This window comes from Anopheles bellator, chromosome 1 (genome assembly GCF_943735745.2).
Source record: "Anopheles bellator chromosome 1, idAnoBellAS_SP24_06.2, whole genome shotgun sequence".
Taxonomy (NCBI): domain Eukaryota; kingdom Metazoa; phylum Arthropoda; class Insecta; order Diptera; family Culicidae; genus Anopheles; species Anopheles bellator.
In genome coordinates this window covers 34,234,501-34,251,630 of record NC_071285.1, presented here as the reverse complement: position 1 = coordinate 34,251,630, position 17,130 = coordinate 34,234,501, and the positions used below count along the sequence as shown (strand labels likewise).

The window sequence follows — 17,130 nt, the reverse complement described above, 5'->3', positions numbered from 1 at the left end:
TTATACCAGGATCGTCAATCAAGTTCAAATAACAAAAAGAGTTGTACAAAATCCAAGTGTCTGGAATGTAATTCAGATCGGAATGGTTCTAAATTGGATAATTAACATTAACGTCCTTTCCCTTTACGGTGCTTATTTTCAAACTGTAACTTTGTTTGTAGTTTGGATTCGGAGCTCATTGCGTGATTACATTGCCGATGTTCCGGCAAAAGAATGGCCCACCAATGAACCACGAACCAGCAGATGGGACCCTTGATGATTTTATTCCTTACAAGTTTCGACTTTTCCCGTCCCGGACTAGAACTGTAAGAGTTTCTTCCATCATTGGAATGGGAGAAATAATATCTGTTAACATGTATTGATTAATGGCCGACTGTTTCACGGTTCGGAGGCTTATTAATCTAAGTGTGAGAAAAGGTTACGAAATGGTTTCAGAGCAGTTGTGTGAACACACCGAATGACTGCAATTATACTGCTACCACAACGATGTCGTTGGCCGTCGTCGTAAATAGTTTCTTTCGTTTCTCAATTCAGCGATGATCGATACACAGTTAATTCAGAGAGTTGCAAGCATTTTATTGTACAGGTCAAATGAAGCAAACGACGTTGTGTACAACATTGTTTGAGTGAATAAACTTAGCCACTATAGGACATCCATGGTTACATACAATTTGCTTCGATTTATAATTGAAACTCATAAAAATGGACTTTTCCCTGCCAAGCTGACTTAGTAATATTCTGAATAATTCTGACTGTATTACAAGCAAGCTAAAATGTTCAATGGGTTAATAAAAAAGTGTTCCTCACATATACTCGCATGTTCATCATTCGACTACATTGCATTATACACCCACGACAATTTGTGGCCGACAAACCGATGGGCTTATTGAAACAAACAAAAAAATTTTTTTGTCGTTTTTGTTGACTAAGGATTTTGTTTTCCGCGTGATTCACAAGTTTACGCTTTCGGAATAGCGATGGCCAAACGATATTTGCCTCTCCGTGGCTTGTTTGCAACGTTATTTATCCCGCTTCGATCAAACTGATGTAATGTATGAGGAAAAAACAGCAAAAAACAACGAAATTATACAATAAAATTTTTTTAGTTTGAACTAACATTCAAAGCTTGCGGTGATTATGTATAATTTGCATATATTCAAAAAAAGATGAGTAAAAAATTATTTGACGTGTAAACTTAACGTTAATGACCTATTTGAAAATAATCGAACATGCGTATTCGGCTGAATGAATTCGACTATTGATTTTGTTGGATTGGCAGATTGCAAAAACATTTCTCGGAATGTCGAAGCCATCGAATAAGCATCGAAGCAGGCCTCCTCATTTCGATCAATATTGATTTTAAACTAGTTAGTTGACGTTGGCTTTCGGTTCTCAAAATTAGATACTCTAATTTAAGTGTCGATACCTCAGTCATTCACATAGAAATCCGGTAGACTCCTGTCAATAACGATGCTTAACCACGTTAGGCACGTTTGGAAAAACTTAAAACTTTTACCATTACTGTATTTAAGCTACCAATCCTGAGTAAAGAAAATCGTGTGAAGGTTCAGCGGTTCAACAGGTGTGACGGGTACCTTCTTCATCTGCCGTTTAAACCTGTTAGTTTTTCTGACCTTCAATGTGTTGAATGGATTATTCGACCCTTCAGACCAAAATAATTAAGAAAGTTATAATTATTCAATAAAGGCCTAGTGATTGCGAGTAACAGCTGGTGTGCCAATATGTGTGTCCATTTTTATATTATCTTAGAAAAAATTGTATGACTAAACTCTGGCAAACCAACGAACAACTTATTATTTACCCATTAATATTACAACACGCAACTGTAGTAATTATAAGGATTGATGTTATTTTGTTTCCTATCGCTCAAGGCGTGACATTTGCTGAAAATGGTTAATTTTGATTGTAATGCTTTTCGACTTGCCCACCTGAAGACAAGTTCACTTTGCTTTGATAAAGGTCGTCGAAATAAGAACGGACCCGTACTTGTGAAAATTCTAATTGGCAGTCAGAATGACAATGTCATGAAAAAGGCCCTACAATCCTGTTTTGAAAAACCTGATATTGTAGAGTACTGCAAAATGTTTTCTAAAGACGAGCAGCAGTACCAAAATACAATTAAAATACGATGAAATTTCGGAAAACCAAATGATTTGATTAAAAAATAATGCATCTACTAACATTGTAAAACATGGTTTTCAGTTTATACGTACAAAAAACAGGTTTGTTCTTTTCATCTACTAAAATTGCTACTGTTAGATGGCCTTTGTTACTAGGCTTCATTACCTTACCTACAAACATTCTGATCTCCTTTTCTCACGCTAATTACATTCTATTGTTTGAAATTATCTGAAGAAATTTCCTGTGGAAAAGCGAAATAAAACAATATTAATAAATTGCAAAACAGCAGGAGAAAAATTTAAAAATCTTGTTGTTAAGCCTAAACAACGGAAGTAATACACGTTAGTAGAGGGAAGAATTTTAATGTAGATAAAAAATACAAAGCAATTCCAATAATAATCACTTGCGCTACAAAAACTAGCGGCCGTAGGCTGCGTTATTCTAGTTCGTGTTTGACCACCTTTGAGCAATGATTTTTGCAACTGTTTTTTGTTACAAAATAATGGTCCACAGCTTCCGAAAAATATTGAAAAAAGATTTTTGCTCAGAAAGTATCGATGAAATCATCAAATGGAAGAGAACGCCACATAAAATAAAAAATAATGTAGTAACTATTGTTGAAAAGGAATTTTGCCCAATGTTTTCTTAAATAAAAACATAAGGAAAGAATGATATCTAAATAACCTAACACACATTATTTCAAAGCTTTTTCAAAGGCATGTTTTGCCTTTCAATACATTCTACGATAATTCTACGATTGAACAGCAATGCTATTGATTTCAAGAAGGCATAAGTCTCTGTTTTTTAAGCAAGTGGATGAACTATTGTAGTTGCAATACCCTAAATCCCAGTTATCGCCATCCAAATGTCTCATTGATTTTTTAGCTTAAAATGTATTAAACATTATTGCATTGCAGTTGCATTATTCCATTGCTGAACAACTGCATACATTTTTGTAAAAAGTTTCACTCAAAGATGCCATGGGGATATTTTTATATTAATTGAATATGAATAATATTCAATAATGGAATAAAGGATTGGGGTTAACAATTTCATAACGAAAATAAAGCAGTGAATAAAACTGTGATTTGATGCTTACCTAGTCCTCAATTGCACATCAGAGTTTTGGGACTCGTCGTTGTGATGTCGGCAAGTGAAAATTAATCTGAAAAACTATCACTCCAATAGGTGGACGTGAGAGGAGCTACGCACTTGAATAAGTCTCTCCCGCTGCTGGCCGGTGCCGGATCCGGTTTCTTTTTCTTTTCGGGGCTAACAGACGTGAATTGCGGATTGCCGGGTCGACCATCCACTTCTGACCTCCGGTACAATTCCTTATGTTCCTGGCGCTGTTCACGTTCCCTCCGTTTCTCTTCCTGTTTCCGGTCTGCTTTCTTATGTCGCTCGATGTGGTTGAGAAGCGTTTGCTGCTTCTTGAACCAAAGTGTGCATCGCTCACAGTTGAACACGTCTCCGGGATGCGACTTGAGGTGCTGCTTCAGTGCAAGTTGACTCGGTAACACATCATCACACTTAGGACAGGGATGTTCTCCGCGCCTTCGACGCGCTTTCGCGATTTCTTCCTCCTCCGACTCAGAGCTTGAGTCGACCGGCGCCTTGATGTACACAACGTTGGACAGTGTGGACGTTTTGGGATTTTTGGGTGGTCTACCAGGACCACGCTTTATCGGCGTAGTAACTACCACCGGAGAAATCGCCATGTGCTTCGGTTTTCTTCCCGGTCGACCTCTTCGGCCTGGTGTTTTGTACTGCGCCGGTTTTCGCCCACGCTTTTTCGGCGTACGTTTACGCTTGTTTGGGGGAGAAAAACTGTCATCGGAAGTAACCGGCTCCGATTCCACCTCAGACTGGGACACTTGGTACTCATCGTCATCGATGGGTTCGTCCTCGTTGTCCGATTCGGACATGGGACAGTTGACGACTATCACGCCCGTTGGCCGAGTTTTGTTGGCGCTCCGTTTGAGGTTTTTCCGCAGTTCCTTGTCCGATGCTTCGCACCGAGCCTTGAACTCGTTGACTATCCGCACCTGGCCCAGACAACGTTCGCATATTTTATGCGGCAAATGATCCCTCTCGGTGATGCGAATGGTGGTGCATACCTTCATGATTATATCACTGATACGCACCGGTCCTTCCAGTTGGAAGATATCCGACAGGTTTTCCGCACCCATGCAAACACGGCACAGATCTAACTCAACCTTAGTCCGTTCCTTGCGCGGTGCCGCTTCAGTTTGTTGCTCTTCCGTAACTTCCTCTTCAATAAACTCTTCGAGAAGCACTGCATCTGCATCATCGTCCTTAGGCTCGGGAGGTTGGTCTTCTTCCGCCTGTTCATCTTTCATTGCTTCGTCATCATCAGGAGCATCAATTGGTTTGACGCTTTCCTCCCCGTCATCGTTGTCTTCCGCGGTATCCAGCAGCATTTCCACCGTGCTGTTTGGTTCAGGAACTTCAGTCGAATCTTCTGCCGCTTCGGACGCTTCTTGTTCTTCTTTTTCACTGATCTCTCGCTCGTCGCGTTCACTTTCCCTCTGGTCCATCTCTTCACTCGCCGGTTCGCCGCTTTTCGCGCCTTCCACTGCATTACGGTCTTGTTGCGGTCTAGTTTCCTTGCCCGGGTTACTTTCCGCCACGAAATTTTTTCCGCCATTAGAATTGTTGTGCATGGTGAACGAATAAACTGTGTTTTCAACTGCAACACATCAACAGCACAACCAAACACAGGGAAACGAGAACACTTGTTTTGTGTAGCGGTTCACCCTGCGATTCCCAGCTTACTTCGTCACTGAAATTGCTACACAGCACTGCTTGAATAGTTCACCTGTAAAATGGTTTTGGAAGAAACGACGCCAAAAAATTACTGCTAAAAACGACAACAATCACTCTTGGCTTGTCGCCGCCGCCGCCATTTTGCGTTTCGCGTGCTGTTTTGCAGAAATGTCAAATGTTCTCCGAAATGTCAAACGTGTTTATACATTCGTGTTGATTCGTTCGCTTGAAAAGTTTCACCTGGTCAAGGAATATTTCACAACGCTTTCTGTTCGATAAAATAAACAAAAATCGTATGAAAAGGTAGAAAGGTGATGCGGTCCATGAAAATTTAATAAAATTTGAGAGTGCCTTTCCTTTTTACTGGCAGTCGCAGCAATATAAGATTAAAATTACTTTCTGTTGAGCTTTTAACTTTTTTATTTATCGTTCACACGTTTCATGCTGACAATTTTAAATTATTGCGCTGTCTTAATCTGCTTGGTTAATAGTAGCCTGGAAAGTGAAATTAATATTAGTTCAGCTTTCGTTCCGGTTCATTTGTTACATTTTCATGAAAACAAAGTGTAATTAACTCCGCAACTCGTTCATCAGTGCTGTGATATTGAGATATTGTTTGAGAGGCTCCCAACCCGCACGAAACGAAATTTATCCGACTTCTGTAATCGGCTTTGGGAAATGGCAGCGAGAATTTGGCTATTCAACTACGCCACGTGCCCTCATAGCGTCTTCAAAGCATAAACGCTGCAAAACCGACACATCGTTAATTATCTGGAAACCAAAACTTCTTGGCTACTTAAACTTTGGGAATATATTGTTTTTATTTACTATTGTATAAAACATGACCACTTTGTAAACTATTTTAGTACTGGTAAAGTAAACAGTGATTGGTGTCGGTACTAAAACAAGCAAAATATGATGTACAACAATGACACGCTTGAATTAACGAAACCCAGCAGTAAAATGTATACGTTTTGTCTGAGCCCTGGGCAAGAAAGATTTTGTCACTGTGTGCCGTTGTTCAAGCTACGCAATTTCAACGAGATTTTAAAGGCACATGGAATGCATAGTGGTTAAAGAATAAGGCCAATTTGAGTTTTACAGAAGCTGCTATCTTTCCGACTACAATTCCCCTACGAAACGATACAAAAACGTCGTCAGATTTACAACGTTAACTGTGCCACGGTTACTAAAAGATCAGTAATAAATTACTTCAAAGAGATTTACAATTTGATTCGATTTGCTTACTACGTTACGCCATCGCTAAGCGCTCGTTATCCTTTATCAAAGGACACAAGTAAACATGCGGGACAAAACAAAAGCCTTTACTTTTAACGTGATTTTTTGAAGATTCCCGGTGAATCCTCCATAAGCTGTGCCTTTCCAAAATTCGTACGAAATTCATTTAAAGTTATTTGATTTGCATCTAAATGTTCTCTTCGGCGGCATGAGTTTCTCATTATGCAGGTTGTTAGGTCGCAATTAATTTAACTAAGTATCGTATCGTAACGAAACAATCACATCAATATTTGCAAATTAATGAACAATGAAACCAACCGAAACTGAAATGTCAGAACCAAATTATTGAAAAGATTTAACTTTTACACTACACTTACTTTTCATTTGCGGCACTAGTATGGATTTATTTTCTGTGGATTATTCTCGTACCAGTAGACTATAAAATCATTTCTTATTTATTCACAAATTCTTCTTTTCTAAGCATACTAATAAAGTGGTTTATTGACTTACAGACGCCAATGGGAAATCAATGGCCGGTCGAACTATTGCTCCAATAAATTTTGTTGTTGAATTCATGAGAAAGTTATCAAGCTACAAATTAATTTACGTGAGCGACACAAAGTATTTTGTCCTTCAGAATGAAGGAAAAATACTGCAGAGCCCAATTAGGCGACTTCGCAATAGACGTTGAATGTAGTGTTTGATGTTCGCCAACAAACTCAAAGAAGTTAAATCACTTGCTGGAAGTTATTCATGTTTGCCGGAAATAATTGACGCAACAGCCACGGGATGTGTGCGACTCGCGTCATGGTCGAACTTGTTCAAAGTTAAGAAATTATACACAAAACTACTGAAATCCTGGCAACAGGCATTAATGAATTTGTACACTTGGTTGTTTTGAAACCACTGTGCAAAACTTTGTGCAATGCAATCAGTAGTTGTCCTCTACGGTGGATATGGGGAAGTATATGCAAAAGTGAAGATCAGATCCTCTTTGAAACTAAGCTTCGATCAGTGAGAATTTTGAATGATGTCACAAGAGTAGAACACAACTAGTCATGAACTTTGTAAGTTTGAATATTGAACTGCAGTAACACCTAATTATGAGCGGTGCTGCTGCTAGTGTTCACTTGTTTAAGTCTACAATTACAATACCATCTTTTCGTTCATGTTTAATATGTACTGTTGATGTTCTTAACATTAACCGTAACATTTTGTATTTTTGAATATTTTTTTAAATGTTCTACCTGTATGTCCCTTCTTTTTTCAACAGCTCTTTTCCTAGAGTTTTTACTAAATGCGATTAGATGTGCATTCGACATTTGCATAAAGCTTTACGTACCTTGTCTGCTTTAAAGCAATTTTCATCACATAAGAAGGTTCCGCCCTGTAAGAAAGTTTGTCGAAGCAAAATATTTTTGATGGGATTAATGAATGGAAAGAGTTCCCTACAAGTCACATCCAAACCACTTAGATCATAGAAACACCAGTTCTAAACGTCCAACACTGGTTGCCCGAGGAGATGTTGTACAATATTTGAAACATGTCGAAATGGGATTGGAATAGACGAGACGTTTAACACTTAACATGACAAAAGTAGTAGAAGGTTTGGCTTTTTCATAGCTTGTCTCCATGCTGCAGACTTTTTAGGTAGTGTTTGAAAATAAAATTGACACTTATGGCCGGACAGAGCTTTATACAAATGGGGGTTGGAAATACAGTAGACAGAGGGGTGGTCTTATCTATGAAGAGGTAAATAGAACATGATTACCAAATTATTAGAATATTCCATTTATTTCACTAAATCTTTTATGAGCGTCTACAAAACTAGTAGAATATATGTACATTTAGAAAAACAAAAATAACAATACATTTAGTTCCATTCATTTAGTAGTTCTTATATTCACCAGTAACATAATTTGCGGCTTGCAGTTTACGTTCAAGATGGCGGTTTAGAGATTGCACTTTACGCAGAATCCCTTATGTTTCTCCACTATTGAAGAATATTTCTGCGTTGTATATTTAAAGAAAATTCAAGGTTCGCAGTGAAGTTACTTACTGAAGTTGCTAAAAGCTACGTCTATGAATAACTAAAATATCTAATACTAAATGTGTATTATAGGACGACAACTTCAGTCGGTCAATTTTAGAAAATGTACTTTGAATACGCTGATGTGGGAAATCAACACATCAAAACGGAAGGTGGAACATTTCCGAGCTCGTGCAAATCAAACTTTTTGATGTGAGTTTTATTGACTTTTGAATTTGTAGTTGGTGGACACTAGTTGATAGGGTAGAAAGGCGAGCGACACTTACTACATTCCAGACTTCCGGCGTACAGATACAGCGAAGTTGTTTACTCAATGAAAAATTCTTCCTTTGGGAACTGAAAGCTTCTTGGGTTTAGTACGTGTTTGTGTTATGAAAATGCCATCCCAAACAAAACACCCAAGAGCAGTTAAGATTTACACAAATTTGGCGTTTAAAAAGGGCGCATGCTAATAATTATCGCTACATGTCGTTTGTAAAACGTTCTGAACATGGTACGCTGACGTTATGATAGAAGTATCCTGTGGTTCAACATTACATTTCTTGTGTAGTGGGAGATACTGATTGCACTCTTTCACACCTTCCCTTCAGGCTTTCATAAATAGTACAAAACTAAACCAATCAGTCAAAGTTTTTGAGTATACAAATAAAAGTTCAAGCATGAGTTTATCATCCAGTACACTAACTATTTCGACTCTAGGCAATGCGATATGCTCACTACGCCCTGGACAAATCGGTAGTCGGTATGAACATCATTCTTATATGAACCCGATTATTGAAATATATGAACCCCATCGTTGTACGGCACATTTTCTCAAACTGGCAGCGAAGCGAAGTACTTTACCCTTTTTAAGTAGCAAGAATATTTTCAAAAGGGGGTAAAAAGACGCAGTACACAATGCTGCGCCACATTCTATGTGACTACTCATGCCAGTGAATTCGACCCACAAAGTGAAACCGTTCTGATTTTGTATGTATATTTCTACGGCTTCTTCGGTTGTAAATTATGAAAAAATACCCAAGACCCTACAACAAGCGTGTCGAAATCGAATAGCGAGAGTTTTAGAAAATTTATATTTCATACTTACGCTTTTTTCGTGCTACAAACCTATGTAGAAATGGAAACAATTGTTCAACATACACTTAGTGCTGTTTTTCATGAACCCGATTCTTTCAAATATAAACAAGCCGCAGTTCCTGGTAGAGGTTCGGACCTGTTTGGTAATGATATTAACCAGTGTGATGCTTGGCTAAACATTTCCTTTAGGCATGGAAATATCTTTAGGGTGTAAAAAGGTCGTCAAACCACACCAGTACCACACCACGGCAATTTCAGTTGCCTTGCGATCGCGTGTGACCCTACGTACCGTTTTTTGTCACCCGGGGATTGCGTTTCATTACCGGGATTTTATTGTTTATCTTATGCACAGTTTTACGTGGTAGGTGTGGTATCCCAATGTTGTTTTATTTGAAATTGAAAGGTTTTGAAAAGGTTTCTAATTCATTTTGTTCGATAGTCTATTTTTTGTTAAATGATACTGTTCTTTAAATTTCGCACTTACAGACTATAATGAAAATAATCCTTTGATTTCTTTCTCAAGTCCAGACTGTTAGCATAGCGAACTTAACTGTCAGAGAGATTTGAAGGCGAGTTCCACTCAGCGATTACATACTAGAATACAAAAGCCGATTCGATGGAAGTCAAACCTTGAACATTAAAAGAATTCGTAACGAACCAGTTACAAAATCTGATTCTAACCATTAGTGGACTACTTCCCGAAGTGTGTTCATTTGTTCACGTCTCGATACTGAGAGGCGGATATCTGATAAGATGCCCGAAGCTAAATCTAGCCATTAAAACCCAAGAAAACCCCCGAAGTCACCGTAGCCAAAAACAAAGCACTTCTTACGCATGGACTCAACTCAGGTCGCAGTAGCGCAAACTGTGTCAATAAAGATGGAAACTTTGTTGCCTCATCCATGTGATTGAACCTTCCATCGTTTTGGTCGATTGACGCTTTGCGGTATATGTTAGTCGGTTGAAGAAAGTTAAAAGAATATCATCTGCCTTTCGTGCTAAATATGGCGCTGGAACTTTTGGCCGTAGTGTTAATGATTGTAACGTCTGTTGTAGCTCAAAGTAGGTTAAAGGTTATTTAAGGACAATCTATTCGAAAGTTTCGCTTTGGAACCAAAGAAATGCAATGTGCCATCCAGGTTACAACTACTTAGTGCTTGTTGTTGATAGAGTTCGTTTGTATGGAACGTAGTGTCGTGTTACACAATGTTGCACGTGTTACAATTTTGAAAATTTCTAAATTAAGCGCCATCATTAGTTCCTTGATGCTTTTTGTTCTAATTGGCCCAACCTATTGAGGCTTGAGTGTTTCATGGCACGGTTTAGGTAACAAGAGAGCAATTAGAGTCTGTTTCTCATATACTGTTCCGGATTGTGAAAAATGGCGGATAATATCACTAAAACACGCCAGTCGGTATCACTAAAATGCAGACGTATTAGACGGCTAGCTGGCTGGCCACATTAACCGTGTCACAAATGGCAATGTTAGACGTGTTAAGCTAGAAAATTAGTTTGTTTCCTATGATCTCAGTAATGTGGCAAACTATGCGAATGAAGTAGCGATGTGTGAAGTAGTATAGCTCATTTTCTCATCATGTGCTAACCTATTTGAATAAAGCATGTTTCGTCACGTTTCTCGCCCGGGGAATGGGTTTCGTTCACAGATCTAGTGTGCTACTACGACAGTTCTGCAGCCAGCTACGCCACGCCGACACTACCGCAAGACTTGAGCTCAACGGAATGTACGCACTACATCTACGTCGGGCTCGGAGTGACGGCACAAGGAGACCTGCGGATTCTCAGCAACTACGATGCTTCATGTAATGTCGCGGTTCACCGTGGTGCCAACGTGGCAGGGCTGTTCTGAGGATTTTAGCCTTTCTTTCGTTTCATGCCCGGTTTCTCTTCTGACTACAGCTGGATTCAACGACTTTCAAAATCTCCGAGCAATTGGTGATGGGAAACTTTACATCCAAGTCGGGACGGACCTACGGGAAGGCAGCAAAAATCTGACGAACGTATGTGTTGCAATTTTGTAGTCCTAATCTAGACCTACAACCTACATATCAGGTAGCTAACAAAAACTTTATTACCCACCATCATGCACAGGCCATATCAGGAAAATGTGACAAGTTGGTGAACAATATTGCTCTTTTCTTGGAACAGTACAACTTTGACGGTGTTGAACTAGAGCGACAGACCAATGATTTTGACAAGGTAAGTGATGCTTGAGCAAACAGGGGGAAAAAAAACAGAAACAGGGGAAAAATACATCACAAAGTAAAACAATTGCATTCCATTGCAGACCGCTTTAGCTAAATGTATTAACAAGTTGCGGGCGCGGCTGTACATGATAAACAAAGAACTGGCAGTAGCCATCTCGGCACAGTGGAGCAATACGTACGATGTAACATCGCTAAGTCTGTAAGTAGCCCAGCGACAGCGATACCATGACCATGTTAATCTACAGAGGAAGTGTTGGATAAAATCAAATTCAAATCGACCTACTCTAACACTCCCCCTTCTGTCCAGGTACACCAACATGATAAACGTTCATGGTTACAATTTCACGGGCACTACCACAAATACGGCCAATCTTTCGCCCCTCTTTTCGGACGCCACCAGCCCCATCAGTGTGGTACGGTGAAGAACCGGAACCGCGGCACTACCAAACGTTTATGAAACACTCTCGTTTTTTTGTTTATCTTTTATTTCCATTCTATGGCCACTTGAATGCTGCCTGGCGGGGCTCTAAACCAGAACTCAACGTTAATGGCTCTGATCGCGGCCGGGGCACGCAAAAATAAGATAAACCTCGTAGTGGCCACATACGCCCGAACGTACCTCTTGGTAAGCGAGGATCAACGGGGCGTAGGAGCCCGTACTACGGGCCCCGGAGCGGCAGGAGCCAATACGAAACGAGCTGGTTTACTAGCGCGGTATGAGGCATGCCCTCGCTTCGCCGATTACACGGAAGTGGATAACTCCAACACCGCCACAACATACTATTACAAGGTGAAGAACTGGCTTAGCATTGAGACCGAGAACACATTGGTTCAGAAGTTTACCTTCATCCTTGATAATGAGCTGGCTGGTGCCGGAATCTACACACTCGATTTGGACGATGTTAGCAATGCGTGCGGCGCAGGGGCATTCCCAGCCGTGCAACTGGCCAACCTATATTTGTTTTAAATAGATACGATATTGCAATCAACATTGGACAATAAACATTAATTCCTTCTGCAACTTAGCCCCTGGGTCGATTGAATCACTATATAAATAAAAATTAATTCTGCCATTAACGGTATTTAGAATAACCGTACGGTTGACGCCAATTGAAACTTACATTCCAATAAAACCCTATAAGACTTTTTCTTGAGCTGTAGGACAGTTTAAGAAAAAATCTACCACGAACTTTTACATTTTCAAGAGTAACCGTAACTTTTATATATTGAGGTGATCTTCACTTAGATAATGCTGCCACTTTTTGTCAATACTTTGGTCAAATTACTTAAAATTGTAAAGATCGCGATTGAATTGATGGAAAATGGCACACTTCTTCGTTGGAAGAAGGAAACGTTCCTAGTGTCGTCACTGTGTGAAACTCCGCTTCTCGGTGAAAACCTAGATACAAAGAAAACCTAGATACAAAACCTAGCTGTAAGCAATGTAGGGTTCGCTATTAAAAGTAATATATTACATCGCACTTGCAGTAACAGTAAATGTAATGTAATGTTAAGTTGAGTTTATGCAAAAAACTGTTAAAGAGAAAAACATAGATGTGTTTCAAATGGTACAAAATAACATTAGTTATTGAAATGTGTAAAAAAGCTTAACTATAGTACATTTAAAAAGGTTGGTAAATGTGTATTTACAGTAGTTTACAGTAGAACCGTAAATGTGTATTTACAGTAGTTTGAGTGGAGTTGAAACTTTATTTACAGCATGTCCAAGTTGATCATGTTATGTACACGTGTTGATAAAAATGGAGAAAAGAGTAATGACATATTTTTGAAAATAACTTACATTTTGTTTTTGTGTTCCTCAGAAAGTTCTGAAAGAGAAAATGGCAATGATGTTTGAAAAAGCATTAGGTAGTGAGGTTAAATATATATATATAATTCTAACAGACTTCTGTAATTAATCAGTCGCTGTACCATTTGTTAAAGTATTGACAACAACAATTACCAACAAATACCAACATAGTGATGTTTTTTTTATTTTTGATCTTGTGTAACTCGAGCAAATCGAGGAATCGATTATCAAATTATATTACACGTTAACAATACTGTTTTTGAAGCATGCCATTTATGTAGAAATATTATGCCATTAAATCCCACTCTCTTTTATAAATTTTTGAAGTTTCAAAAGAAAAGGGTAAGGGAGAAAATGTGACACGTGTCACAAGTACTTTTGCTTTGCGTGCTGACATCAAAAGCGTTCCAATATTTCGTATTTGTACACACGTTTCTCAATTTTCCAATTCTCGAATGGCAACATAGAAAACCACAGAAATCCGCTAAACGGATTTGTGCCGTCGATTTCCATCAGAGATCAGTTTAACTTATCTAGTCGCTGGGATTTCAGCAGCTCGGCGGAACGTGGGCAGTAACAATTCGACCTTCATTGATGCTTTGAATTTACAATTAAAACAAGCTACAGTTGTAAGTCATGTTTACTCCGGCTGGCCCAGTTTTTCAGTTGTGTACATTCCGCAAAACATACACTAGGCTTTTCCGTATGGTCACGTCACACAGGTTTCAGGTGTTTTGGAAGACATCAATACTGAAACTACAGACCAACGCTTCGGGGATTTTTGCATGTTATCATTCAGTGATTGGCTGATAGCTGGGAAGAGTGATGTGTCAAAATAAACATAAAATCTCGTCCTTCGTAAACATTAGGCTGGTGTGGAGTGCTCGAAGTTCAACAACAGACCCGATCGTCCATGGCCGTTGTCAAAGAATTACTCAAGAACAAGAATTGCAGCTGGAGTAGAATTGGTTAGAATGATTATTAGGACAAACATTCGTGGTGGCTGATCTGCGAACAGGACTAAGTTGCCGAGTGACTATTTGAGAGGAAATAGTCTCTAGATTCAGCCGGAAGAGCACAAAGCATCTCAAGATGTGAGAAAGTCGGAGGGTCTCGGTCGCAAATGGGATGAAAAAATAAACGGATTCAACGTATACTATTAGACTCACGTGGTGCAGCAGCTCACGTCTGTTAAATTGAGGTATACAACCGATGTCCTGGTTGAAGGGAGTAAACCGGCCAACGAACTCGGTTCGCTGCCGTCACTTTCAGCGCGATGATGATACGAAGGGCATATTTTCGTTGAATCAGTATTTGTGATAAGCCAACAGCTGTTTCAGCAAACATTTTTGATTCGTACCTCGTGACGCTGGCGTCGCAGTGAATTTGCGTGACGCCAATGAGAAAGGATTTGAGCAAATGAAGTTTAATGGTCGAAAAGGGGAAGCCTTTTACGTAGTTTTCTCTTCGAGCTACCGACAGAGTGGAACATTCATTAACTTAAATTTTTAAATCAAATTAAAGAACGAGGGACATAAGTTAGGACTAATCCATTACTTGCAAGTGTTCAGATTACGAATTTAAATATTCAAAGCACCTAATAACATACAATAAAAACTTATGCAATTTGAGTTTCCATTCCGATTATACTAGCCCAAAGATAAACAATAAACAATGTTTTGATATAGTTATTTCGTCATTTTCTAAATATCAACATTACGTAAAATCGATCGATACCAACTTTTCTACTGAAACCTTGCCGTTACAGGCGATGGAATTATAATGCCACTAAATTATTCACGACCTGTTCTACTTAATCCGCTGAAGGATTTGTATAATTTTCAAACCTTCCGTTGCTGAAAATAATATTGATATTGATGATCGAAAGATCTGAGGAACGCGTTGATTCTTCTTATTCACTAAACTTGCTATTCGTTTGAAAATTGCCTGTCAGTGTTGTTGTTGACTGGCGTTTTCATATTTCAAATCGTGTTTCATTGCAACGGGAAAACGTTTACGAAGAAAATATAGCGAAATCGTAGTACTGCAACGCACGAAAAAGTGTGTTTCTGTTCATGAAGCTTGATTAAACGCATTTGAGCAAGCCATTTCCAACTGAATACAAAAACAAGATTAAGAATTAAGCAATCATTGAGCAGCAAGGAGCAATAAGAATGTTTGGTTGAAATGGTTGCTATGTTTTTACCAGCAAAAGACACCGTATGAATTGATTGACGATTATTAATTGGTGATCGTCTATTATGCCATGATGAATTAATATTGTCAGAGCTTAGCTTACGATACTTCTCACTAAAGAAGCCTTCTTACGAACATTATCAATATGTTTCTATGTTTGGTTTCTCTATATATCTAGCGTTCAAATGAAATTGTTACGATGCGATACGCTTGGTTCATTGTTAAGAAAAGGTTGCCGTGATGTGTCAACTTTTCCCAAAGCTGCCATCAATTAGAAAACTGCGTTGTTTTATACCATTATTTCGCTATCGCCATATTATAACGCGATTACATCGTTGCGAGACGAATCAGCTCATTCATTGATCATTCAACTATGTAGATTAAATATCCATTAACCATTCACTTGCATTAAACTGATTACATACGATTTGGAAAACATTGATTCTACCGTCACCTAGCGGCCTTGCAATATGTGGTGAATAGCTTTCTTCAATCACGATACGAACGATAGTAAACGAACAATAATAACGTTTAAGATTAACATGTTGTGCAAATCGGTCAAAAATAATAGATACGGAGAGTACAGGTATATTTTCCAACTCTACGGTCTTTGTAAAAGTAATAGATAGCTTTTGAGTATCTTCAGTAGAGAAATTTGACTTGCTGAAAGATTGTTCATTGCATCTTTGACATGGTATTAGGTACTCGTAAATCTCAGAACAGTAGTTGCCAAAGAAACCCCCGTTTGCTGTGAGCTATGAAACCAAAGCAGTTGTCTCCGTAGCTACTCGTACGACTTCGGAGAAAACCATAGAAAGTACTTTTGAAATATTTCTTTCATATCATAAGCTTTGTAAACTTCGTGCTTCGGCAAACAATACTTCTTGGTGTTCTTTTTTTCAACAAAAAACTGGCTACCAATAAATGGGCTCGCTTTTCATGTTTAAGGGAATTGGATTATAAATACAAACATATTCCAGGACAATACTCAAAGTCTTACATCGCTTAATGTATTCAAACACATGACTTTACTGTGTCATTAACCCTGTTTCGTCAATATTTTACATGTGTACTTATTTTATGCTACCGAATTATTTCACGATGTTCAGCAATTGCATTCGAAATTCAACACTAGTTTAGTTAAATCTGGTTTTTATACTGTATATAAAATTATTTTGAACTAAGAAAGTTATTATAAAAAATATAAAATATACTATTCTGGAAAGCGTCGGTTATGGTCGTACCATGGCTATATGAAATCAGGCTCGCATTTCTACCATTTTCACGCTGATACAAAAACCTTCGTTTCCCCAACGATTGGGTTAAATATTTAATTTAATTTTTGGTTGCGCTGGCGCTATCAGGAAGGTTTCAAAATTACTTATGGCATGATATGAAAAGTGTTGTGTTGTTGTGTTGAATAACTCAATATACTCTAATGAATAAAGTAGTAATTTTTAAATGTTTGTTCGAATAATATTCGATGTTGATGAAAGTGCATAGAATCCACTGTCGTGTCCACTACTTTATTTACAAATTTGGAAGTTTCACCTTCTTTGCCGATATTTGGACACGAACTCGTTTCGGTGCCGCAGAACCTG

At 38.6% G+C, this 17,130-nt stretch overlaps 2 protein-coding genes across 2 annotated transcripts; one reads left to right on the top strand and one right to left on the bottom strand.

The window, feature by feature from the left end:
- Positions 1-565: 565 nt before the first annotated feature.
- On the bottom strand, positions 566-4,955 carry LOC131207918 (FK506-binding protein 5). Its single transcript, XM_058200557.1, has 2 exons — positions 3,242-4,955; positions 566-2,383 (listed from the first exon to the last, which is right to left on the bottom strand). The coding sequence occupies exon 1, from the start codon at positions 4,827-4,829 to the stop codon at positions 3,303-3,305; it is 1,527 nt and encodes a 508-aa protein (XP_058056540.1). The 5' UTR covers positions 4,830-4,955; the 3' UTR covers positions 566-2,383; positions 3,242-3,302.
- A 5,347-nt stretch (positions 4,956-10,302) lies between these two features.
- Positions 10,303-12,490, top strand: LOC131215476 (probable chitinase 10). Its single transcript, XM_058209865.1, has 7 exons — positions 10,303-10,360; positions 10,963-11,118; positions 11,216-11,316; positions 11,408-11,515; positions 11,604-11,722; positions 11,831-11,936; positions 12,059-12,490. Exons 1-7 carry the CDS (start codon positions 10,303-10,305, stop codon positions 12,488-12,490), a joined length of 1,080 nt encoding a protein of 359 aa, XP_058065848.1.
- Positions 12,491-17,130: the final 4,640 nt, after the last annotated feature.

What these genes read in the sequence shown, in the direction of transcription:
- LOC131207918 (XM_058200557.1), bottom strand. Translation starts at nt 4,829, where the DNA reads ATGCACAACAATTCTAATGGCGGAAAAAATTTCGTGGCGGAAAGTAAC.
- LOC131215476 (XM_058209865.1), top strand. Translation starts at nt 10,303, where the DNA reads ATGGCGCTGGAACTTTTGGCCGTAGTGTTAATGATTGTAACGTCTGTT. An exon ending in AACGTCTGTTGTAGCTCAAA is followed by an intron (nt 10,361 to 10,962) that starts GTAGGTTAAAGG and finishes TTTCGTTCACAG; the next exon opens with ATCTAGTGTGCTACTACGAC. An exon ending in AGACCAATGATTTTGACAAG is followed by an intron (nt 11,516 to 11,603) that starts GTAAGTGATGCT and finishes ATTCCATTGCAG; the next exon opens with ACCGCTTTAGCTAAATGTAT.